At 36.5% G+C, this 24,870-nt stretch overlaps 2 protein-coding genes across 11 annotated transcripts in view; one reads left to right on the forward strand and one right to left on the reverse strand.

Moving 5' to 3' along the window:
- MROH8 (maestro heat like repeat family member 8) overlaps positions 1-5,924 on the reverse strand; it is a 58,112-nt gene extending 52,188 nt beyond the window's left edge. Inside the window, exon 1 of one of the 2 annotated variants that reach the window (XM_031954042.1) lies at positions 5,531-5,917. In XM_031954042.1, the coding sequence (XP_031809902.1) occupies positions 5,531-5,823 (293 nt within the window). In that variant the 5' untranslated portion in view covers positions 5,824-5,917. Of the gene's footprint in view, positions 1-5,530 lie in introns of both variants that reach the window. The other variant, XM_031954043.1, reaches the window with a different exon arrangement.
- The window catches only part of RPN2 (ribophorin II), a 50,594-nt gene continuing 31,138 nt past the window's right edge, over positions 5,415-24,870 (forward strand). For 6 of the 9 annotated variants that reach the window (XM_031954049.1, XM_031954044.1, XM_031954048.1 and 3 more), the window contains exons 1-6: positions 6,027-6,263; positions 7,690-7,880; positions 17,001-17,096; positions 17,683-17,858; positions 21,360-21,435; positions 23,789-23,923. In XM_031954049.1, the coding sequence (XP_031809909.1) occupies positions 6,239-6,263; positions 7,690-7,880; positions 17,001-17,096; positions 17,683-17,858; positions 21,360-21,435; positions 23,789-23,923 (699 nt within the window). In that variant the 5' untranslated portion in view covers positions 6,027-6,238. Of the gene's footprint in view, positions 5,672-6,026; positions 6,264-7,689; positions 7,881-17,000; positions 17,097-17,682; positions 17,859-21,359; positions 21,436-23,788; positions 23,924-24,870 lie in introns of those variants that run through there. The other 3 variants (XM_031954045.1, XM_023507320.2, XM_031954050.1) reach the window with 3 other exon arrangements.

Consider the following 24,870-nt stretch of genomic DNA (forward strand, 5'->3'; position numbering starts at 1 on the left):
AGAGGAAAATTATGTAATTCTGATTTTATTTATTAATTGAATGATTCGATGTTTTTCCTTTCCTGGTGGTGATATCATCAGGGGTCTATGAGTCTATCTTGTATAATTTCTGAAACTAGCTGACTAGTAAAGCAATTAATCCAGTTAATCATCACTTCATCCATAAATAAGAAAGCCAGCTATTTCATTGCCAACACCCTGCCAGTCACCCAAGATCGTATGACGTAACTGAACCAATCCAGGGGCAGTTGATAAAATCAATTAGTATACATGGAACTTCAGGAAAGGAAAGCAAAAACAACCATTTAGATAATGACTCAGAATTAGTAAGTTTTTGTTTTGTTTTGTTTTCTGGGGGTTTTTTGCTGAGGCAATTGGGGTTAAGTGACTTGCCTAGGCCACACAGCTAGGAAGTATTAAGTGTCTGAGATCAAATTTGAACTTGGGTCCTCCTGACTTCAGGGCTAGTGCTCCACCCACTGCACTACCTACTTACCTCCTAGAAATAGCAATATATTTTTTTTATTATTATAACTTTTTATTGACAGAACTCATGCCCTCCCTCCATGGCAAGCAGTCCTATACATGTTAAATATGCTATATATAGTATATCCTAGATACAATATATGTGTGCAGAACCGAACAGTTCTCTTGTTACAAAGGAAGAATTGGATTCAGAAGGTAGAAATAACCTGGGAAGGAAAACAAAAATGCAAATAGTTTACACTCATTTCCCAGTGTTCCTTCTCTGGGTATAGCTGCTTCTGTCCATCATTGATCGATTGGAACTGAATTAGATCTTCTCTTTGTTGAAGAAATCCACTTCCATCAGAATACATCCTCAAACAGTATCGTTGTTGAAGTATATAATGATCTCCTGGTTCTGCTCATTTCACTTAGCATCAGTTCATGTAAGTCTCTCCAGGCCTCTCTGTATTCATCCTGCTGGTCATTTCTTACAGAACAATAATATTCCATAACATTCATATACCACAATTTACCCAACCGTTCTCCAATTGATGGGCATCCATTCATTTTCCAGTTTCTAGACATTACAAGCAAGGCTGCCACAAACATTTTGGCACATACAGGTCCCTTTCTCTTCTTTAGTATATCCTTGGGGTATAAGCCCAGTACAAACACTGCTGGATCAAAGGGTATGCGCAGTTTGATAACTTTTGAGGCATAATTCCAGATTGCTCTCCAGAATGGTTAGATTCGTTCACAGCTCCACCAACAATGCATCAGTGTCTCAGCTTTCCCACATGCCCTACAACAATCATCATTATCTTTTCCTGTCATCTTAGCCAATCTGACAGGTGTGTAGTGGTATCTCAGAATTGTCTTAATTTGCATTTCTCTGATGAATAGTGATTTGGAACACTTATATGAGTAGAAATAGTTTCAATTTCATCATCTGAAAATTGTCTGTTCATATCCTTTGACCATAATCAATTGGAGAATGGCTTGATTTCTTATAAGTTAGAGCCAATTCTCTGTTTTGGAAATGAGGCCTTTATCAGAATCTTTAACTGTGAAAATGTTTTGCCAGTTTGTTGCTTCCCTTCTAATCTTGTTTGCATTAGTCTTGTTTGTATAAAGGCTTTTTAATTTGATATAATCAAAATTTTCTATTTTGTGATCAATAATGATTTCTAGTTCTTCTTTGGTCATAAATTCCTTCCTCCTCCACAAGTCTGAAAAGTAAACTATCCTATGTTCCTCTAATTTATTTATAATCTCATTCTTTATGCCTAAATCAAGGACCCATTTTGATCTTATCTTGGTGTATGGTGTTGTGTGGGTCCATGCCTGAATTTGCAATATTTTTAAAAGAAAGTTTCAGGTGTGTAGCAACAATTCAATGTGTACCAGAAAATCTCAGTCACTGGGCCTCATACAGCTGTGCACTCAAACAGCTATTGGGAACTTTGCTTCAGACCTAATCAGTCTAGACATTTTAAAATAAATACTGCAAAATGAAGTAAAATCCAACATTTAAATAGACAAAGGACCTGTGGAATTTAAGGAGAATATGGAACCACAAAATGCTGTTTCTGAGTGGTTTAAAAGAGAAATGAAAATTATGAGAACAGAATTTATGGACTGTGTATCAAAAATAATTTACAGAATAGAAAAATTAGTATGAATTGGTAATGATAGGGGTGAACTCTGAAAGGGTGTCTCCTTTAATCTGTAAAAGAAAGGAGATTCGGAGTCTCAGGCCCTCCTCTGGGAAAGCATATCTTCCCAGACCAAGTTAAGTGGCTTCATTCAATTGGAGATCTTGGTCAAATCAGCCCCCATAGATTTTTTTGGGTGGCCCAAGTCCCCTTCAGGAAATTCTCAAGACTCTGGGGAAAAGTCTTCAAAATTATTTTATTCAGGAGAGATCTGAGCCTGATATTCCTATTGAGTGGCTTGAAACTCCAAGATAAGGACCCTCTTTTCCACTGGAAATCTAGGCCTGGGGGCATTGACATCATTGAGGGATTCTCTTTTAATTTTCAATGGAAGCCCAACCCTCAAACAGCCAATAAAAGACAATTTTGAACTTCAAATCTTTGTAGAAGTTCTAAGTAGGATTATGCTTTGCCACGGGACCTCTCTTCTTGGCACAGCTGCCTGCCAGGACTATTACTTGCTGTGAAGATATCCTCTTCTCAGTGATTAGCTTTGTTATTTCTCTGACAGGACCTTGCCACTGTGGAGGTCTACCTTCCTAATAAAGCTGGCTTTTCAGAGCCATTAAAAATCCCTTTTGCCATTTAGACTTTTTGGGTTCTCCAATTTTTTCACATTGGACCTGTGAGCTGACCAGAGAGGATTCTCACAATTCTCTGCACTACCACTTAGACGCATCAGTAAGACTCACCAAAGAATAAACAAGAAAACAATCAACTGGGAACGCAAATACACAGAAATGAAGAACAGTTTAGAAGAAGAGAAGAATGAAAATTAAAGTAAATTATATCCTCTATCCAAACAAAACACACTGATCTAGAAGACAGGACAACTTAAGAGGCAACCTGAATATTATAGGTATCCCAAAAGAACATGTCAAAAAACTTGAACACCAATGCAAGAAACAATACCAGAAAATTGCCCAGAACTTTTCAATATCCATTCAAAGAATTCACAGATCACTTTCAGGAAAAAACAAACAACTATAAAAACCAAAAATGCAAACTCCAAAACACTGAGTAATTAAATTTAACAATGCAAGTAACCAAGAAAGAGATCTTCAAATAGAGGAAAAAGAAAATTTGACTATTATATATGTAATGTATCTATATATAGATATAAATAGGAAGCAGCCCAGTGGATAGAGCACTGGATGGGGAGTCAGAAAGACCTGATTTCAAATCCAGCCTCAGACAATTAGTAGCTGAATGATCCTGACATGCTATTTAACCTGTTTTCCTTAATCCACTGCAGAAGGAAATGGCAAACCACTCTAGTATCTTTGCTGAGAGAAACCCATGAATGGGATGGTTTCAAAGACTCATGAAGAAAGGGACACAGCTGAAATCAAACAACAACAATATAGGTAAATATATATATATAAAACTGAAATTTATGTAGCACTTTTACTGAGCACGATCTTATTTGAGCTTTAAAATTGTAGTGCCAAAGAAACTGAGGAAGGAGAGAGATTAGAGAGTTTTCAATAGTTTATTAATTGGAGAGTATAATTGACTGGACAAGACTCTCGTCTCAAATTATCCAGTCAGATATAATATAATGTACTGGGACCAAGGAAACCATGTTGGTCCCAGGGCTGGAATCCAGCAATGAATGGGAGTGACCCAGCTTCTTAAATATTCTTTAGAAACAAAGAACCAAGAGGATGGGAGGGGGGGGAGGAGGGCGGGAGACCATAAATCCTAAAAGCCCAGAGACAGGATATCTGAATACTGAGATAAAGATGTCAGTGAGAATATTTTAGAGGGATATTGTAAATTATTGAGGACAGGAGGTCTGCTCTTCTTTGTTTATCTTGCTAGCAATTTATAACCTTAGAGTAACCGGTTCCCAATCTTAATGGACCAGAGTGGGTTTTTACGACTAAGGGGATTTGACAGAACAGTTAAGGAAACTGAGACAAAGGAAACTAGTTCAGGGAAACCGAGTCAGAACAGTTAAAGAGAACTGTGGCATAACAAAATAACCCTGGAAATCAGTGATCTCCATTTTACAGCTACAAACAGGAAACTGAGGACCAAAGAGGTTAAATGATTTCCTTAGGATCCCACAGTCAATAAAAATATTAGAAGGAATTTGTACACAGATCCATCTTAAATCCAACGCTCTATTCAGTAAGCTTTCAAAGACTGAGCTTAATACTTGGATAAAAAAAACAAAATTTCTCTATTTCCTGAACCCCACACTGGGAGAATTGTTTGAAAAAAAAAAAAAAAAGAGTATTCTGGGAGCAAAACCTTTAAAAAGCACATTTTCTGACTTGTATGTAATTGGAATTGGTTTGAAACATGTTCAAAAGAATGGGTCACGTTAGACACGGTTCCAAGCAGAGAGAAGCTTGAAAGCCTTCTAGGTGACAAAAGAATGCCTGCATTCTGCAATTATGATTTTCCCTTAAATATCTCATAAAGTACTCAGTGCACAATCAAATAATGAAGCATTTATTTATCCCATTTATTTTTATTTATATATTAAAATAAATATATATTTAATTAATATATATTAATAAATATATTAATAATATAATAATTTATTTTTGTTTATATATTAACATAAAATATAATATTTAACATATATTAATAAATATGTTAATAATATAATAATTATTGTTAATATAATTATGTTAATAATTATATTAACATATAATATATTGATGTAATTATTAATATAACTAATAAATATATATATTAATTTGTCCCATCATCTTCCATAGAGACCCGTTCACTCTCACAGAACAGTGTGGTGCTAAGAGCGGACTCTTACTTAGCTATTACTAGCTCTGAGCCATTTAAGAGTCAGTTTTCTAGTCCAAAAACCAGACTAGTGCTCGTACCGATTACAATGCAGTGAGTGGGGTCACAGGGGAAATGCTTATTTAATTGAATACGTGATTTACATTTCTGTTGGGCTCTAAGGTCTGCAAAGAGCGAGAGAGTTGCGTGAATCAAACAATTAAAAAGACTACAATTACAGCCCTCCTCAACGAGGACGGCGACGCTTGCAGCTTCCTCACTCCTCTCCCGTTTCATCCCACCCGGAGCCTGAGCTCCCTTTAAGACGAGCTCTCGACGGGGAATGAGTGACAAGGGCACCGGCCAATCGGCAGGAGCCCCGTTTCAGGTCTCGGTCCCCGCCTCTCCTGGCCGTTTTCCGGGGCCCCTGGGAGCTTAACGGTTGCTAGGCGGGCTGTTCCATGCGGGCGCCCCTCCCGGGGGTGGCCGGGCCCGCGCGCGCGGGCCGCGCGGGCTATTTCGGGGCTCCTCCGGAGAGACCGCCCCAGAGCGCTACGCAAACGCCCCCGGGGCTCTGACTGGGGATACACAACCTGTTACTGGGGTTCATGTTGGCGGGGCGGTACTTTTGCGTAGCTGTTCCCCCTCCGCCGTTTAGTTGGAACCGCTTTCTCGGGCGGAAGTCTGCGGCGCGCCAGGGCCTGGGCCGGAGCTCGGAGAAATGGCGGTCCCGGGTGAGGCGTCGGGCACGGCCCTGGCTTGGGCTTGGGCTTGGGCAGGGGGCCCGCGAGGTCCTTGTCTCCCCGGAGGGTGACGGTGGAAGCCGAATGCGCCCTGCCCTTGGGTTGGAGAGGCGTGTTCTCCCTCCCCTGCGGAACACGGTCATCTGCACGTTCCGGTTTCGCGGGGGGAGAGAGGACGGGAGGGGAGGGCAGGAAAGGGTTCGCTGGAACTCTGCGGGTCCTCGTGCGGCCCGGAGCGAGCCGGACGTTCTCCGGCCGAGGGTGCGCGCGGGGGTGGGGGCGGGGGAGGCCCCGCTGCGAGGCGGGCGCGCTGGCCTTGACCTTGGCGTGGGGGACTGCGGCAGGCGGGTTTGGGGCCTGGGGGAAGTAGTGCAGCGCTCCTGGCCGGACGGCCACTGGCTTGTAAGGACTGCGGAAGGCTTTTCTTGGAGCCGGGCGGCCGGGAGTGGTCTGCGTTCATTCCTAGAAGGGGAAATTGGGGCCCGGAAGCTGAGCGCCTTGTCCCGAAGGAGCAGGAAGGGTAGGAGTCTCTTGGTACTCCGGCAGGGGCTGCCAAAAATGTGTGTGCGCGCTCATTCCACCAGTAAGTTTCCATTCCCCTCATTCATTCAGCACGTATTAAGCGCTTACTGTGTGCCAGGCCCTGGGCTCAGTGTAGGGACAGGCACCTTTCCCAGCCTCCACACTTTCCCTAAAGAAGTTCGCTATCGGAGGCCAGCTCCGGCGCCAGGCTCGGGAGGGAGGGACGCTTTCATTTAGCCGACGAGGAGTCTGGCTTGCCCGCGGTCACACAGCGTAGGAAGCAGTAGCCTTTGCCGCTTGATCACCGTTCTCCTCGCTGCCCTCTTCTCCAAACTGCCCTTCTTCCGGTACCCATCAGGCTGCTCCTCAGCCTTCTTGGCTGGATCTTCTTCCTGGCCGTGCCCGTTAGGGAGAGACGATGCCCCTCTTCCTATGTGCTCTTTTCTCTGGTGATCTCATCAGCTCCCATAGGTTGCTGCCATCGTCACTTCTACTTGTGATCTCTGCTGGCCCCCAGATTGGCATCCCCTGCTGCTTGCTTGCTTGCTAGCTACCCCGAAGACAGTAAACCTGAGCTCATCCGGCTCTGCATATCCTCCCTCCTATTTCTTGCCAGTCGCCTGGGCTCACAACCCTGAATCAAGCTCAGCGCCTCTTAGCTCCACTCTGTTGTCAAACCCTATAATAGCTACTTTTATAACATCTCTCGTCCATGGCCCCTTCTCCCCTTTGTTGCTGGCACTGCCGTTGTGCAGCCTTTTATCAGCTGACTATTGTAACAGTCTTCCGGCTGGTTGGCTTGCCAAAACGTCCTGCACTCAGGTGTCAGGATGATCTTCCTAAAGTGTAGATCCAACCGTGACAGGCTGCTCAATAAATTCTGATGACTATCACCTCAGGACCAGATACAATAACAATAATTTACATTTATATAACTCCTACGGCATGCTAGCATTGTTCCACACAAAAACAGCCCTGGAAATAGGCGTTATTATTAATCCTCTTTTTATAATTGAAGAAACTGAGACAAATGGGTTAAATGACTTACTAAGGTCACATAGTACATGAAATGAGATTTGGTCTAACTCCAAATGCATGATTCTGTCCACTACCTGCTTTACTTGCTTCTAGCTATATAAAAACCTGGCTTTCAAAGTCCTTTAGAATTGTATCCCACTTATCCACTCTTAAACCTTACTCCCCAGGATGCTGCATACTGGCCTTTTTGCTGTTCCTTAATCAAGGCATTTTTACTGATCATCCTTATATCAGAGGGCTTAGGAAAATTTTTGGTTTTTGGGAAAAGTTAACTTCCCTCCCCACAAAAATGTAAACTCTCCACAAAAATTTTGTCTTTCCTACTTGTATAATTATAGTAGTTATAAATGTTAGCCTTTCCTGAATTGTTATCAGTAACTTTAAATGGCATTGGGATAAGATACAACTTATTTAATAGTTGTTATTAAAATAAACACATTTCCCTCCAGGTTCCAACACCATCTTATTCTTGGCCCTAACAATCACAATCATCCAGGCGCTAACACCCAGCCACTACCTCACTCAACGCGATATTGAACGACTGAAATCCTCTTTGAATCAGCCATTCTCAGATTTGGAAACTGCTTTCTACTCCATCGTGGGACTCAGCAAGCTTGGTGCACAAGTGCCTGATGTAAAGGTGAGGTTAAGAATTTGGTTTTCCTATCAGTTATTAAGAAATATCTTTGCTTTCTCCATTTGGAAGTACTAAGGCAAAGTTTGTGTAGGGTTGAGCTGGTGGCCCATTCGTAATGGGAACAGAGTTATAATGGGAAACTTTGGCAGTTTTACGATATTTGCTAGTAAGAAACTGGTATGGGCTCATTTGTTTATTTTTGTTCTTTTGGTTTTTTAATATATAATTTTATAACCCTACTTCAATATAATCGTTTACTTTGAAACCAGTCTCCCCCCTCCTCCCCAATAGTATTTTATTTTTTTCCAATGACATATAAAGGTATTTTTCAACATTTACTATCATAAGATTTTGAGTTCAAATTTTTTTCTCCCTCCCTCAGTCCAAGACAGCAAGCAATCTGATATGTTATATGTGTGCAGTCATATTAATCATATTTCCACATTAGTCATATTGTGAAGAATCAGAACAAAAGGGAAAAACCATGAAAAAGAAAAAACAAAAAAAGTGAAAATAGTATGCTTCAAGTTTCTTTGAATGTGTGTAGCATTTTCCATCACGATTCCCTTGGAATTATCTTAGATCATTGTATTGTTGAGAAGATTTAAATCTCATAGTTGATTATTGCACTATATTGCTGTTAGTATGTACAATGTTCTCCTAGTTCTGCTTATCTATCTCATTCAGCATCAGTTCATGAAAATCTTAACAGGTTTTTCTGAAATATGCTAGTTTATTGATTCTTATAACACAGTAACATTCCATTATATTCATATACCACATGTTCAGTCATTTTGTATGGGCCCTTTTAACAGGGTACAAGGGAAATCTTAAATTGATGAATTTTCACACAGACCCAGGGTGGTTCTTTGGGTAAGACATTTTGTAAAAACACTTGGCCTCATTTTATCAGTGTCTTACAGTGATTCAGAATGTGTTATAAGTTGTATCTCAGAGAATTATCTTGCCATTAAATAAATCCAGTTTTCCTATTAGAATTTGACCTTAGGTTCGTGAGAATTGTGGGTAAAATGTCTGGCCACTTAAAAGTTTCAGTATAAATGTTAGCTATCTTATTTAAATTGTTTTATCCTTCAGTTACTCCTATAGAGTCAGGGTAATATGGGCAAGGAAAACACTGAATCTGGAGTAGCTTCCAGATTTCTTTTGTTTGTCCTAAAAATATATATCTCTGCCCTTATTAATAAGGGCATTAAAGTTAGGAATAAATTTTTTTAAGAGTTTTTTTTTGCTAATTATAACACTATATGATTTTATGCAAGTATGACCTTTATGCATCCTGAATACATATATGAGCAACTCATATACCTTCATAGGAATAGTATTTAAATACTTAATAAATTAATTTGTACATTTATAAAAAGTCCCCATGGTGAGAATAAGTTGCTTTCTTTGCGCTTACAAACTTCCCCACATAGTGGGTTTAGCAATAATACTTCTATTGGCAATAAATGCAGTATCATTGAACCATGTAGGAAAAATTTTAGAACCAGACAATTTTGAAAAAACCTGTTTCAATAAGCTTCTTCTTTTTGCTTATATATACCAGATCTTGGTGAATAGGAATAAGGTACAAGATTAAGCACAGCCAAATGCCATAGGTCCTTGGGTTAGAGTTTGCCAGTCTCCGAGCATCTTTCTTATTTTGTGACCTAATTTTGATAACAGTATCCTTAAGAGTACATCATAGGAGACCAGGGAGGAGTCTTTAGGGAGGGAAAAAAACAGTACACTTGTAGTCTATGGTTCAAGAAGGACATACTCTATGCTCTTAATTGATAAGCTCATCTCATGGGAAAAGATATAGGGTAGTTGGTTAGCCTATAGATTCAAGAATATTTAGTGAAATATTGGTCAGAGGATTTTATTGTAAAAGGGGGACCCAGAAAGGACACACTTGTTACCTCATTAAACTTCTGTCATATCTGGTTCTGAAAGTGACAGACTGACCGTTTTTAGGTTTGTCAGGGGAAGACTCCTTTAACTCTTTGATTTTGAGTAAGGGTCAGAAATATTTTTGAAACAGCTGATTTATATAGCATTATTTCATATCATCCAAAGGTTGTATGTAGCACCAGAGCTTGTGAACTGATAGATGGGAAATCTTTGGTTCACTTATGGGTCAGGGTTAACTTTTCACAACCTTCACAGGACTGACACTCTGACCTCAGCAATCAGTATCCAACTGAAACTAGTTTAGGAATGTGCCATTTAGCACTTCCAGATTGGTAACTATTTGAATATTCCTCTTTTGTATAGTGAATTGCTAATTTATCAGCAAATTAAGTACTTTCCACATAGCACTGAGGAAACCGTCAAAAACCAGAACTGTTCTGCACTCAAAAGAACTTGGGGAAGAAACACGTACATGGATAGGTTTTCATTAGATATGTACAAAATAAATACCAAGATAATCTTGGAGAACCAAGTCCTAGCACCTGGGGGGTAACAAGAAAGGCTATATGCAGAAGACGGTATTTGACCTGAGTCTTGGAAGAGTTTCCAAGAGGTCTAGTAAGGAAGAAAATAATCCCATGATGGGAAACAGCCAATGAAAATGCAGTGAGAAAGGAAGTGGAAAACATGGCAAGTAAGCCAGTATGGCTAGACTCTGGTGTTTGTGAATTAATAAGTAAGATGTAAGATTTCAAAAGTAGTGAGGCATTTTAAATGTTTATATTTGTTTATATTTGCTTCTAGAGATAATAGGGGACCTCTGGAATTTATCAGGTAAGACTGGTCATTAAGAAAGTCACTGTGACATGTCTATAAAGAGTAGAATGGAATGGGAAGAGACTTTTGAAATAGGAGTCCACTAGGCCATTGCAGTAGGTTATGGCTGGCAAAAAGCAGTAGTAGCCTGAATTGGGGTTTTGACTCTGAATAGAGAAAGGAAGACAGAGTTAGAAATGACAAGATTTGCCATCTTTGGATATTTCTACAAACAAAGTGAGATGGTAGGCTTATAATAAGTAAATCAATTTGTAATCCCAATAAATTCCCTCTTACATGGTAAGTTCCATTGCTTACAATTAAAGTAAGATATAATTATGCATCGATATTTAGTAATTGTATACAGGTATAATATAATACATGATAGCCATTAAGACTGATTTAGTAGGGTTGAGATTTCTAGGGAACAAATCTTTATCACCTTTTATTAACATTCTATAATTTACTGATTTCTAGTGAACTGCACTATTTTCAAGCTCTGTTCTTTGGTCTTCTTAAAATTGGCTCTGTCTGCTCTTAAAAGAATCTCATCTGATTTGAATGAATTTGGTATCACATTAATGTTAATAAGTTGTTATAAAACACCATTTTCCCATTGGTAGGAGAGGATAAACAAGACACAGATATCGTTAGGCATTTTATATAGAAGGCATGTATGAATTATATAAGATCCATAAAATCTTTCAGTAATTATTAATCTGAAGTTTTAAAGCCCAAATCCAATTTTCTAACTCTTATTTCAAAAGACCTCTAAATGTTCATTTCTCATTTCAGTTTTTAGGCTTTAAATTTATGATTTCAATTTTACATTTAGGCTGAAAACAGCTTAAGTGTAAAAGATGTTTGAGCCAGCAGAGTCTTATTTTTGTTATTTAATTGGTTTTCAATTGTGTCTGACTTTGAGCCCTTTTGAAGTTTTCTTGGCAAAGTAATTGCAGTGATTTGTCAAATTTCCAACTACATCTCGTTTAATAGATGAGGAAACTGAGACAAACAGTATTAAGTGACTTACCCATGATCAAACAGCTAGGCAGTGTATGATGTTAGATTTGAACTTAGGTCTTCCTTACCTCAATCCAGTGCTGTATTTATTCTGCCTTTCACATCATTAATTATTTCTGTTTTTTGTTTTTTGACTCCCTCATTTTTTAGGATGTATTGTTAAGTCTCTATTAGATCTGCATTTTTTGTTTGTGCTCCCAAAACGATTACTATTTTTACTGTTATATGCATCATAATTTAGGTTTCATTCCAAAATATTAATTGTACAGTTGTATAATAGTTACCAAAATTATAATATTAAAAAATCTGATTAAACAGAATAAGACAATAATTACAATATGATATAATAATAATATAAAACATAAAACAGAACTTACCATTTCCAATTATGTGATTTAAAAACCCTGGATATGTGCCTCTTGATTTAACATTCTTTGTTGATTGCATTCAAAACCAGACAATCTAAATCAATAATGCAATAAATAGTGATTATTCCCAATTAATCTGTGAAACCTAGTATAAAGCTAACTTAAACTGTTCAAGTCTAATTTTGTGGCATGATTTTAACTTTCCTTTCCAGATATACTTCAGGATAGCAGCATTGGTAATATTAAGCCTAAAAATCACTAGAAGTTTCCTTAACTTCTTGGAAAAGAATTTTCTCTTTAAAGACATTCTCTTGACTTAATCAGTTTCTAACAGGAAGCAGCTTTTCTGTGAATCTGACTTTGTCTCTTTTACTTTGATCTCATTCAGTTTTCTGAATTTTTAATAGCTTACAGATGGTTTTATTGCAAATTACTGTATTTTTATTTGCATGCTTCTAACATTAAACTTTAATATCTTACCATATCTTACCATAAATTTTTTAACCTTAAACTTTTCTGTTTACAAATCATGTTAATACTTTATATATAGTGGATCATGGTTTCAAAAATATATTTCTCTTAACTTCTTTTTAGAAATGACAATTTCTAAATAATTGAATTCTATTAAATCATTTTTTCAGAATGATTCCCACGAATTAAAATTTTTCTACAACAAAATAAAGCATTAATTTTTTCAAAATGTTTCCTCTTTCTGTTGGAGAGTAAAAATTGAAGATGGTAGTTACTGGGAGGAAAAAGATAACAGTATTGATTAATAATAATTCACATTGAACACATTTTGCTTTGAGATGGCAAAACATAAAAACACAAAAACACAAAAAACATAAAAAGCCCTTTTCATTCTGGGGCCTAGCACCTCACTGGACAGTTTGGTCTTATGTGAGATAAATAAAATCATTTATAATGCAGGATTTGGGGAAACTTCTTTATCCCATAATTTCCATGAGGGAAAATAAAATTGTAAGGCTGGTTGCAGGTAGTTAAATTTCTTAATTTCCAAATTATGGGCAGCTTGGTGGCACAGTAGATACAGCGCTGATCCTACAGTTAAATCTTGAGTTTAATAAATCTGGCCTCAAATACTTGACTCTTACTAGCTGTGTGACTGTGCAAGTCACTTAACCCCTATTGTCTCTTACTCTCTCACACATATACATGCACACTACATCTCTTCCCCTCATTCTATATTAACAATTCATAGTAATTCTAGAAAAGCTTCATCATAAATTCTTTACAAATTCAGGTTTTTTTCCTCTTATGCTCTGTAAGTTCATATTTGAAATATTAGGCACATATCTTCTATTTCTGTAGAGTCATCAATTTAGCTTCCATAAATCTTAAGAACAAAAGAGTCCTTTCTAAACCAGTTCTGTTCTCATAATTGGTATGATCTCTTCCCATGTCCCTTGAAAAATAGTGTCTTCTGCTCAAATTGGGAAATTCTCATTTTCTTTTTTAAATGACTCTTAATTTTTATCCCTTTTCACGTATGAGAATTAATCTTGTAGATTGAAAGAGGTTAACTCTGCCCCCTCAGCAAATTCTTGCTATCATTCAACCATAAGCTAATGTTATTCCTTTTTGGAATCCTTTACAACTTTGCTCAGTCAGGCTCTTAATAAAAACCTAGCCATTTGGGCTTTTTTTCTGGTTATAGTTTAAACTCTCATATTTTTTTCCCCCCTTTGAAACATCCCAGGTGTAAAACTTGCACCTTTCTGGAAGCAAGACCTAGGCTTCTACCATATGTGCAGACAATAGGCCAGAGTGCTTCTGGAGGAGGCAAGACAGATTTAAAGTACTTCCCTTTTTGTTTGTACTGGATCACATTCACCTCCCATTTAGCCTACATGTATAGTAGAAATGAACACTGTAGCACAGTAGCATATAAAATAGATATGGTTGGATTCATTGCAGGAAGAGCCAGGGCTTACGATCAAGAATGACAATCTTCAGCTAGGGAGCTGTGTGTCCTTTCCCATAATTATATCATAAATTGAAAGACTCAGCAGTAACAAAACAGACAGACACAAATAGATAAAATTCCCAAGACATTGGAGGGAAAAAAAACCCCAATAAACTTGTCCCCATAAAGTCAACAGACAGACAGTTTAACTTTTTCTTGGGAAGGTTGTGTTTTCTTGACAGGACTAGTAGAACCAGAATCACAGGAATGGAGGACAACCTTAGTTTGTCCCAACAGAATCTGGGAAAAATCTAGCAGTCACAGAAATGCCCTCTACCTAGAAATACAACAGATCATGCACAGATGGCAGAAAGTCAGTCAACCAGGGTTTTCTCTGAGACAGGAATGGCCAGCCTTCGATCCAGAGCAGCTACCAAAGCCACTCAGTTTGAGTATTTGTTAAGAAAGAAATCGAACAAACACAATACATCCTGGGGATTCCTTCTTAAAAATATTTATTGGGTAAGCCATGAAGTCTGAGCCTTCTGTGTCCACCCTCCATCCCTCTTAAATCTCTCTCAATGAGAGTAGGCCCAAAGAAGAAACAGACAGAGTCAATTCCTGTCACTGTCACCCAATAAAGCCAGCATGCTGGATTCAGAGTTGCAACGACAAATAAATTCAATCCCAGAACTGTCAGAGAAATATTCTATTAGTCCTCTGCCAAAACATTGTTTTCATGTGCCTTCATGGGGAAGACTCTCATCTAAAGAGTAAGATTCTCTCATTCTTTGTACTAGTATCCCTAGCCTAGTTTCTGGCACAGCAACCAGGCATTTAATAGACATTTATTGATCCATCAAGGATAGGCTTAGAATGGGGGGAATTAGGTGGTGCAGTGGTTAGAATACCAGCTCTGAAGTCAGGAAGATCTGAGTTCAAATCTGGCCTCAGACACTTAATACTTCCTAGCTATGTGACCCTGGGCAAGTCAGTTAAACCCCAGTTGCCTCAGCAAAAAAAAAAAAAAAAAAGAATAGGCTTAGAGTCCTGATTCTGCAGGACTAATCTAAAGAAAGTATTATTTTAAATAAGTTGAGTGTGACACTCATATGGAAGGAAGCTTTTGGAAAGGAATAGAAATTGGAGCTAGGGAAACCATTTAGACTAAATGGTCCAGAAACAAAGTAATAGTTCCCATTTACAGATAGTTTTAGGGTTTACAAAGTACTTTGGTCACTTGAATAAGATAGATGGTAACAATGATAATAGAAAAGAAGGGAGGCAAGAGACATTGAAAAAGGGCTTATTGATAGAACTTAACAGATGGATTTGATAAATGCTTCGAGGGAGGGAGAAAGTTTTAAAGATATAGCCAAAATTTTAATCCTGAGTGACTTAAAGAATGATAGTACTGTTGACAGAAATAAGGAAGTCAGGAATTTTGTTTTTTGAAGGACATGAATTTGGCTTTGACAGGTTAAGTTAGATTTGATGATTAAATATCTAAATGGATTTATTCAGCAGGCAGTTGGAGATGTGAGACATGCTGAGGAGAACAGTAAGGATTCAAACTGGAGATGTAAGAATATATTATTTACACAGATGTGATCATTGTTGAGTTTGGTTCTGGACAGCAAGAATTACATGATGTGGTAAACATACTAATATTTTGCAAATGGATTAGAACTTTTTATTCAGGAACTTAATATTTACATGTTTATTTATTATCATTGCAAAATTGATAATTAGCTTAGAAAACAACCTAAAAATACTTTGGGACTATTGAGTATAGTATAGTATAGTAATAGTATAATATAATATAGTATAGTATAGTTTAGTATAGATATACTATACTAGTATAGATATACTGTATAGTATAGTCCAGAATTATACTTTTTTTTAAAGAAATGTCTAGAAACTATAGTATTAAATATATACATGTAATAATAGGGAATTTTATCAAGGCCTCAAAGCTATTGAATTTACTTTTTTGCCAGTTGTTTGTACTGGATTCATCAAATTGCGAGTTATATCCTATTTGCCCCCATTTGATTTCTTGCTTTTTCAACTGGTAAGAGAGATCTCCAAGCAGATTATTGTTTGCATTTTGAAAACAAGTGAAAGCACCTGCTCCAACAAAAAATGCCAGGTACACACAAGAATTATAGGTAAATATTTTCTATGACATTCTTAACAAATGTTTGGTAAGTGAATATGTGAATTAAAATGGAAAGGTATTATAGGAAGAAAAAGCCTTGTAGAATTCATTCGAAATACAATGTAAGAAGACTTCACTGCTTGTCTATAAGTTTAAGGCTTTTGTAAAATTATTATCATTTAAGAAGCAACAGCTTAAACTATAGAAAATAGTATCTTACATTATGGGAAATGGACACAGAAGCATTTGTTCACATTGGCACATAGTAAAAATTGCATCGTGTTGCTCTCAAATTCTTCAGTTTTAGTATCTCAATAATTAGATGTTATACTATGGCTTTTCCACAAGATGGAGACAAAGTACACATTTTACAACAAACCTTGTACATAGAAGAATTGGCATGTTGTGGTATTTTGTTTCTCTTTCTCCCTGAACTTAATTTACAATGTTTTAAAAGGTTTTCTTGTTTCCTTCCTTTCCACAATTGATTTTTTTTTTTTTTTTTTTTAGAAACTTGATTTATTCAGAATTTTTATAGGATTCCAGAGGGTTGTGGGTTGTTTGGTTGTTTGTTTGTTTGTTTTTTCAGATTGTTGTTATAATTGTATGGTCATTTAAACATTTTGTTTTGGAATAACTAGAATATATATCTTTGCAAACCAAAATATTTACTGATGTTATCTGTCTATGTGAAAGTACTGCCTTAGTATTTCTAACTTTAACTCAATGTGGGTCATGAGGTAAAAAACAGTTCTATTTCTTTCAGTGAAAAATAGATGATGATGGGATAGAATCATTTGTAACTTAGCTTTTAAGTCATTGTAGATATAATCAATTGTACAAGGTACCTGAGGAATTTTCCCCATCCCTCTTAAAATCACTACTAAATCTTGATTTCTTTTTTCCTTTAGCAAGCCTGTACCTTCATCAAATCCAACCTAAATCCCAACAGTCTTGACTCCCTTTTCTATGCTGCACAGTCCAGCCAGCTCCTTTCAGGTTGTGAGGTAAGTCAAATCTCTTCAATCTCATATTACAGCCATTGAACTGTAACAACCTCTTCTGACATCTTTTACATTATTGAGGCTTAGAGGAGAAATTATTTGAGGTTTCAAAAAATAAGTGGTTTTTTTTTCCTGGAAGTTCTTTTTATAACATTAATGAGAATTCATTATTTTTCTATATGAAGCTTTATTTTTTTTCTTAATTCTGAATATTACAGCTTTATCTCTCTTAGAAAACAAATGAACATTCCTTCTTGTAATAGTTTTTCTTCTTGCTGTTTAGCAAAACCTTAATTTTCTTTCATATCGCACTTTTCTTCTTGTACCAAAAGGAAACTATAATGAATATGAAAAATCCTTCTTCACCAGATTTCTAGAATGTTTATATTCCTGAATGCAGGACAACCATTGTGCAGAAAAAAACTTATTGTCAGATCTAGGTATCAGAAACATTAAAACATCAATGTGGGTGTGCTCACGTTTGATGTCTATGTATCATCAGTTTGCTTGTGACTTGAGAGAAGAGACACTAGATTGCCTTGTTGCCAATGCCTGATCCGAAATCCTGTGTATTTCCACCATTTCATAGATTTCTATTTCCAACGAGACCAAAGATCTGCTCCATGCAGCTGTGAGTGAAGATTCATCAGTCTCTCAGATCTACCATGCAGTTGGAGCCCTCAATGGCTTTGGCCTTCCTTTGGCATCTCAAGAAGCACTCAGTGCTCTCATTGCCCGTCTTAGTAAGGAGGAAACTGTGCTGGCGTAAGTGTTGTTAAGATGTATTTCTTCAGCTCCTAATCTGCTATATTGTCCAAAGTTTTCCTTCTAAGGAGAAAGAAAAATATGAAACCAAAACATGGATAGACAATGAGGTATAAAGTCAAAGACACAGGAGGTTAAATCAGTCTTATGGGGTAAAGAATAAAACTAAGAATGAATATGTAATTGACAATTATACCAATTTACCAAATATTTTCTTCACAATAATCCTATGAGCTAGATGTAGTTCAGCTTAATAATTATTATCCACAGCTTCAGAGAGTTTTAATTGATTTATCCAAAATTACATAGCCACAAAGTAATAGAACTGGGTTTTAAACCTAAGTTTCCCACTTTTAGGATTAAAATTCTGTGACATACATTACTTCTCAATGATTAGCCACAGGGGTTAGTTCTTTGTCTAGTGTGGCTATCCTGGGGATATGCCAAAAAGAAATAAGCCAAAATTTTAGGAATTCTTTAAATGACAGAAAAGTTGATGGGAGGTGAGAAAGAAAGTCTGTGGTGAAAGAGAAAGGGGTTCCATATGCTAAAAGGTTACTGCCTTGAAAAAACTATTCTTCAGTAGTAGTAGAATGCATGTATAAAAGAGATGAATCACATAGCTCATGTTCTGATTTATTTACTATATAAGATAATTTGCCTTTTAAATGATTGTTTTAAATGGGCTGCTTGTCCTCCTTGCAAAGTGGATTTGGGAAAAAAAGGGAAAGTTGTCATTGTTAAGTGTTATAAACAAATTGTTTTGTGTTACTTAAGACTCAAAAGGGAAGGAAACTGATGACTAAGGAGTAAGTATTTGATAAGACTCATTGATAAAATATTAATCTGTAGCTAAGCAGATTTATTTTTATTCTAAAAGTTCCTTTGAGAATTTGATTTATCATCACTATGATTTATCCCAAAGAAGAGAAAAATATCGTGTTTTAATTGAAAAATCATTTTCTCTTACTTTTCCAGCCTTTTTTGAGCTCTGCATCTATTATTGGCAAAAAATGGGCTCTTTGTCATTTTTAAAATTCAGTTTCATTCCCCAACGGTAGTATCATAATAGTACTATCATAATAGTGATCCTTAAAGATTATACTTCATATTGATTCTTATGGATTTTTTTTTTTTTTTTTTTTGGTAAACTATCACTTCCTTGTTTAATAATTAAAATATTTCAGTGGAGGTAAGTTTTCCAAGGAACATGTTAGAATTGTTGCAAAGTTAATAGAGATCATTAAACACAGAAAGCTCTTTGACTTTGCATTCTCTAACATATTGATTTTATATATAGTGATTGAGTGCTAGGCTAGTTAGAGTAACGAGCTCATTCAGCCACCAGATGGCCCCATTTTTCTTTTTTCATCCAGAAGAGCACCATTTACATTTTTCAAGGTTTATACCTTCAGAGAATAGAGAAATGGACACTTAGATGTGGAAGGGAGACTTAGAAAACAACTATCTAATCTAAACTTCTGATTTTTTAGAAGAGGAAACAGTCTTAGAAAGAAATGGCCTAGTTGTCCAAAAGAATGGTAGGACCAAGATTAGAATCAGATCTCCTGATTCTTATTTCGTTGTTTTCTCTAATGCATTGTATTGTGTCGCAGAGGCAGTATTTATTAACTTCATACTTTGGGCATAGTATCATGATAGGATTTGTGTGGCATTCAAAAATGTAAGACAGCCTGAAAAATTAATGTAAGAGAAGTTAATCTGTAATTAAGAGTTAAATTAAACTACAGATGAAAAATGTTGTGAATTTAGGGAAAGGAGGAATTACTGAGATTTGGGGGGCATTCACCCTTATCTAGATATTGGGGAAATTTTCCATCTATCCCATAGATTTTCTAACTCTGGTGAAATATGTGAACATCCTTACCAAGAATGGATTTATAGCTTGCTTTCTGCCTGTTCAATATTTTGTTGTTAAACGAGTTAAAATACAAAATGAGTTAAAATATCACACTTGCTTCTTATAGGTAATTCTGATGACATTTGTCAGAAGAAAAATTTATCTACAAATTAGAGATTATCAATAGAATTAATGCATGGTCAGTTCCTCATTTACTTGGATAATTGAAGATTAGTTAGAGGAATTTAATATATGAGTAGACACTGATCTTATTGGTGTGACTGCTTTCTACTAGTGCAAATAAAAATTTTTCCGTAATTTTAATCATATGCAGCTTTAGTCATTTAACCATTTGTTGCATCTACAATGTGCTAGGCATTGCAGTTATGAATACAAAAGTGACAGAGTCCCTGCCTTCAAGTCCCTACTTACATTCTGCTAGTAGATGCATTCTCTTCCTAGATAAGTGAATACAAGATATATGTAAAATAAATACAAAGTGATTTGGAAGGAAGACTGCTAACAACTAGGGAAATTAGGAAATGGCTCTCACTGATGGGGCTCTAGACTGATGGGGTGCTAATTCCAAAAAGAAGAGATAAGGAGGGAGAGCATTCCAGGCCTGAGAGTCAGCCTGAGCAAAAAGCCAAGGGTTGGTTAAGATTCAATCAGCCTAGAAAGAGAACATGGAAGGAAGCAGGTTGTAATATACTTTAAATGACAAATAAAAGAGTTTATATTTTATACTAGAGGTGTTTGAGATCCCCTGATGTTTATTGGGCAGGGGATTGACATGGTCAGAGCTGTATTTGCTACATGAGTTTTTCATAAAATGATCCACTTAATGACTTGGAAGATTTGAATACACTAGTGGAAATGAAGTGGATGATATATTACCTCCAGCTGCCTGTGGTTAGTATCTCCTTGGGTGTCACAAAGTACCTGTGAGCTAGGGATCCTACAAATGTGTTTGTTGGATTGTTGAGGAGGCAAAACACTCCAAGAGGCCAAGCTACCATCACACAAGCCCATCAAGAATAGTTTTTTGGTCTCGCTTCCTTCTGATGCCAGTTCTGCTACTCTTGTGGCTTGTTCTGCTTGGTCAGAGTGGAGCAGATGGGGTTAGTGTAGTCACATCTAGTAAGAAAGGAAAATCACTGACTCTCTTTAAAAAAAGGAAAGAATGTAAGGGGTAAAAGGTATCAGAAAAAAACAACTTGTTAGTTTGCATTTTGGAGGAATGGTTTTGCTAATATCTACTTAGAAGAAGCTAAGATATAATGGACATTGTAGCTAGGATAGGGAAGCAGTATAATTTATTGAAAATAGCACTGAACTGGAGGTCAAAAGACTTGAGTTCTAGTCCTAGTTCTATCAACTATGTGATCTTCCCATATCTAAGCCTCACTTTACTAATTTATAAAATTAGGGAATTATACCATTTGGTTTGTAGGGGCTCTTTTAGCATCCTATGATTGTGAGTTCAGTAGTCACTAGTTTCTGTTTTTAAATTAGATTTGAAACTACTCTTTTGTCTTTTGCTTAAATCAGATCATTTTGAATGAGTATGCATGTATATTTGAACAGACTTACTCCAGACTTGCCTCTTTTTTCTTTTTTTTTTCCCCCCACTCTTACAGGACTATTCAGGCTTTACAGACGGCATCATACTTATCTCAGCAAGCTGATCTGAGTGGTATCGTAGAAGAGATTGAGGTAGGAACAGAGCCTTCCAATTGGCAATTGGGATCCTCAGCTAATCCTTTTGAAAATTCTTATAGCCAGCCAGGGTAGAGGATGATTTGATTTAGATATTTGATTTACTATTTTATGCTTCTTCAGAAAGAGAAAAGGGGATTAATTGAACTGGCTTATACTGATTATGTTTATATTTGATGCTTAACTCCAGACAATTATTTAAAAAAAAAAAAAAAATCTTCACATTGGAAGGGATCTCAGACTTGGGTCATAATCCTTATCTAAAGCATAAATACTTTCTAGCATCCTTGATAATGATCACTTTCTGATTGAAGAGCCAGAGCTGAGGAACTCTTTGCATTGCAAGGGTTCTGTTAAACAGCTCTTACTGTTTGGCTCTGATATTGAACTGAAATCTATTTCCCCCTGATTTCTATTTTATTTGGCCTAGTTCTTCTCTTCTGGGACCAATTGTTTGGTGCAATAGATCAGAAACTGAATTGAGAGTCAACAGACATGTTCAAAACTCAGTTTTGTCATTTGTGATCTACATGTATCACATGTATTACAAGCATGTCTTTTTTTTTCCCTCTGGATTGCAATGGTTTCCTTCTGTATGATGAGGATATTGATCTAGCTGTTTTCTAAGAACCCTTCCAAATTTAAATCTTGTGATCCTATCTACTTACTTTACCACAGGATGGGTTTTTAAATATATGAAATGTGTCTTTTGGGGGGCTTTTTAAAAAAAAATCTCTCCTGTGGTTTTTCCCTTTTACTCTGATTTTTCATTATTCACAAAACAATATGTATTAAAATTTACTAGGAAAAAAAAGAAAAAATATATATATATATATGGTGTGTTTGTGTATACATTTCATTCCAGAAATTCTCCTTACCTGCTATCATTTTTCTTTTTAAAATATGGCCCCCAGAAAACATAAGCCACCCTGTGGATTCCAACCTATTCTGAATACAATGGGATTCATTACCTTATTTACCCTAGACTGTTGTTAATGCAACCTTAGTCCTATCCCTTGTATTTTATATAAGATGACATGGTACTCAAATAGGCTTTTATATTTGTCTCTATTCACTTTCATCATCTGAGATTTAGTCCATCATTTCAGTCTTAAATTTGGAGCTCTTTGGATCCTTGCTGTAGTATGATACCTCCAAATGGAACTATCTTCAGATGTTTTTCATCCTTATATTTCAGTGATCTGTGTGACTAGGTTGTAACTCTAGTTTTTTTTCAGCTTTGAAGACCACATATGTATTTGACTTTTATTGTTTTTATCCCAAAAAGGCAGTTTCTCCTATTTTGGGGGGCTTGCAAACTCACACTAATATCAGGTTGCTGTACATTGGATAAGGAAAAGTTATTTTCTATATTAATAACAGTACATGCTTACATCACTCTTTACATTTTTATATATAATATATAATTTTATATATATAATTTCTTTAAAACAGTTTGGTGAGGTGGTAGAAGATAATGGGGTATTATTATCCCCATTTTATAAATGAGGAAACTGAGACTCAGGAAGTGACTTCTTCAGGTGCATATGGCTCACACATGGCAAAGCCAGATTTTGGGTCTTCTTGGCTCCTGTGTTCGATATTTTTTAAATTAAAGAAATATTTATCCAGTACTTCTTATGTATATAAAACACTACTACATGTTGAAGACACAAAGATGAAATAATCTATGTCCACAAGCTTTTCTTCTCCTGGGGGATGCAACAGGTATATAGGGCATTGTGAAAAGATCAGGGGCAGAAGTTCTGGGTTCACATGTTAAGTAGTAACCTAACTACTCTAGGTCTTAGTTTTTTCATTTGTAAAATGAGGAAGTTGGGCTAAATTACCTCTTAAGCTTCTTTCTAAATCTATGATTCCAAGGAAATATGAGCTAGTTTGAGTAAGAAAGGAATACTAATAGCTGTAGAGATCAGAAGAGATTTTCTGTATGAAGTGACCCCATTTGAATCTTGGGGGAAGGTAATGATTTTGCAAGGCAGAGAAGAAGGGAGAAAATGAATTCTAGGCACAGGGACATCTCTGCAAAGGTATGGGAATAGATGAGAAAAGATGGTCCTGCCTAGATTCATGATGCGGCTTGTTAGTTGTGTACTGGGGTAAAGAGTGGGGACTCTCTATATTGACAGATAGATATCAGATAATCCTGTAAAGATCGCTTTTTTTCTTGAGGAACACATTGTGTTTACAGAAAACTTTCTGAGATTCCTCAGAGCCCAATATGCCAATTCTATACTAGAGAATAGTGATAAGCAGGTTTGTTTTAATTACATGTTTAATTTCTTTCTTCTTACTTTATTTATATTTTGGTTGTGTCTTTTTGTGACAGGACCTTGTTGCTCGTTTAGATGACTTGGGTGGAGTGTATCTACAATTTGAAGAAGGCTTAGAGCCTACCGCATTATTTGTTGCTGCCACCTACCAGCTGTCAGATCATGTGGGAACAGAGCCACCCTTTAAGGAGGTATTAATTAGAAAGTTAATAAAATATAAGACAAAGAATCATTCATCTACTGAAACCATATGGACTTTTTATAAATGAAAACTAACTTACTATTAGAAAAATGATCATTTCAAGTTTACACTGGTAATCTGATACATATGTTCATTGGAGCAGTGGTCAGAATTGTAAAGTAGATGAAATTCATACTTGTTGATCCTCTTGTTTATTCCTCTCTACTTATATCCTTTGTATTGCTTTCTGACCCTCATTTTGTCTTCCACTTATGTCTCCTCCAGAGAACATTTTCATACTTTAGAATTGCTCTTCTTAGAAAAAAAGACTTAATTACAGTTGAGAGAAAAAAGGGAGAGGCATAAGCATTGTTTGAACCATAATCTCATCAGATTTGGTTCAAAGAGAAAATATCAGACAAATTTCGTTTAATGTAGAAACTTACAGGGAAGTAAGAGGGGAAAGAAGAAGAGAAAGGAGCAGGCTAATAGAAGGGAGAGCAGAAGTAAAAGGGGAAAGGGATAAGAAGGGGAGTGGCTAAAAAGTGGGAGGGCAGATTGAGGGAGGTGGTGGTCAGAAACAAAACATTGATGAGGGAAGAAAGGGGGAAAGAAAATGAAAAGTATTACTTGGGGAAAATAGGATGGTGGGAAATACTGGGTTAGTAATTTTAACCATGAATCTGAATGGGGTGAACTCCCCCATAAAATGGAAGTGGATAACAGACTGAATTAAAAGCCAGAATCCTATGATATGTGGTTTACAAGAAACACATTTAAAGCAGAGAGATACATACAGAGTAAAGATAAAAGGCTGGAACAGAATTTATTTTGCTTCAGTTGAAAAAGAATTACTCTTCTTTCCTGGCAATTAAAACTTTTTCTCCTGATTTGGATGACCTCAGCTAATTGTTAGGAGACAGTTTGAGCATGAATTTAATGCAGTGGTCATCTAGC

Source organism: Sarcophilus harrisii, chromosome 2 (assembly GCF_902635505.1).
Source record: "Sarcophilus harrisii chromosome 2, mSarHar1.11, whole genome shotgun sequence".
Classification (NCBI taxonomy): domain Eukaryota; kingdom Metazoa; phylum Chordata; class Mammalia; order Dasyuromorphia; family Dasyuridae; genus Sarcophilus; species Sarcophilus harrisii.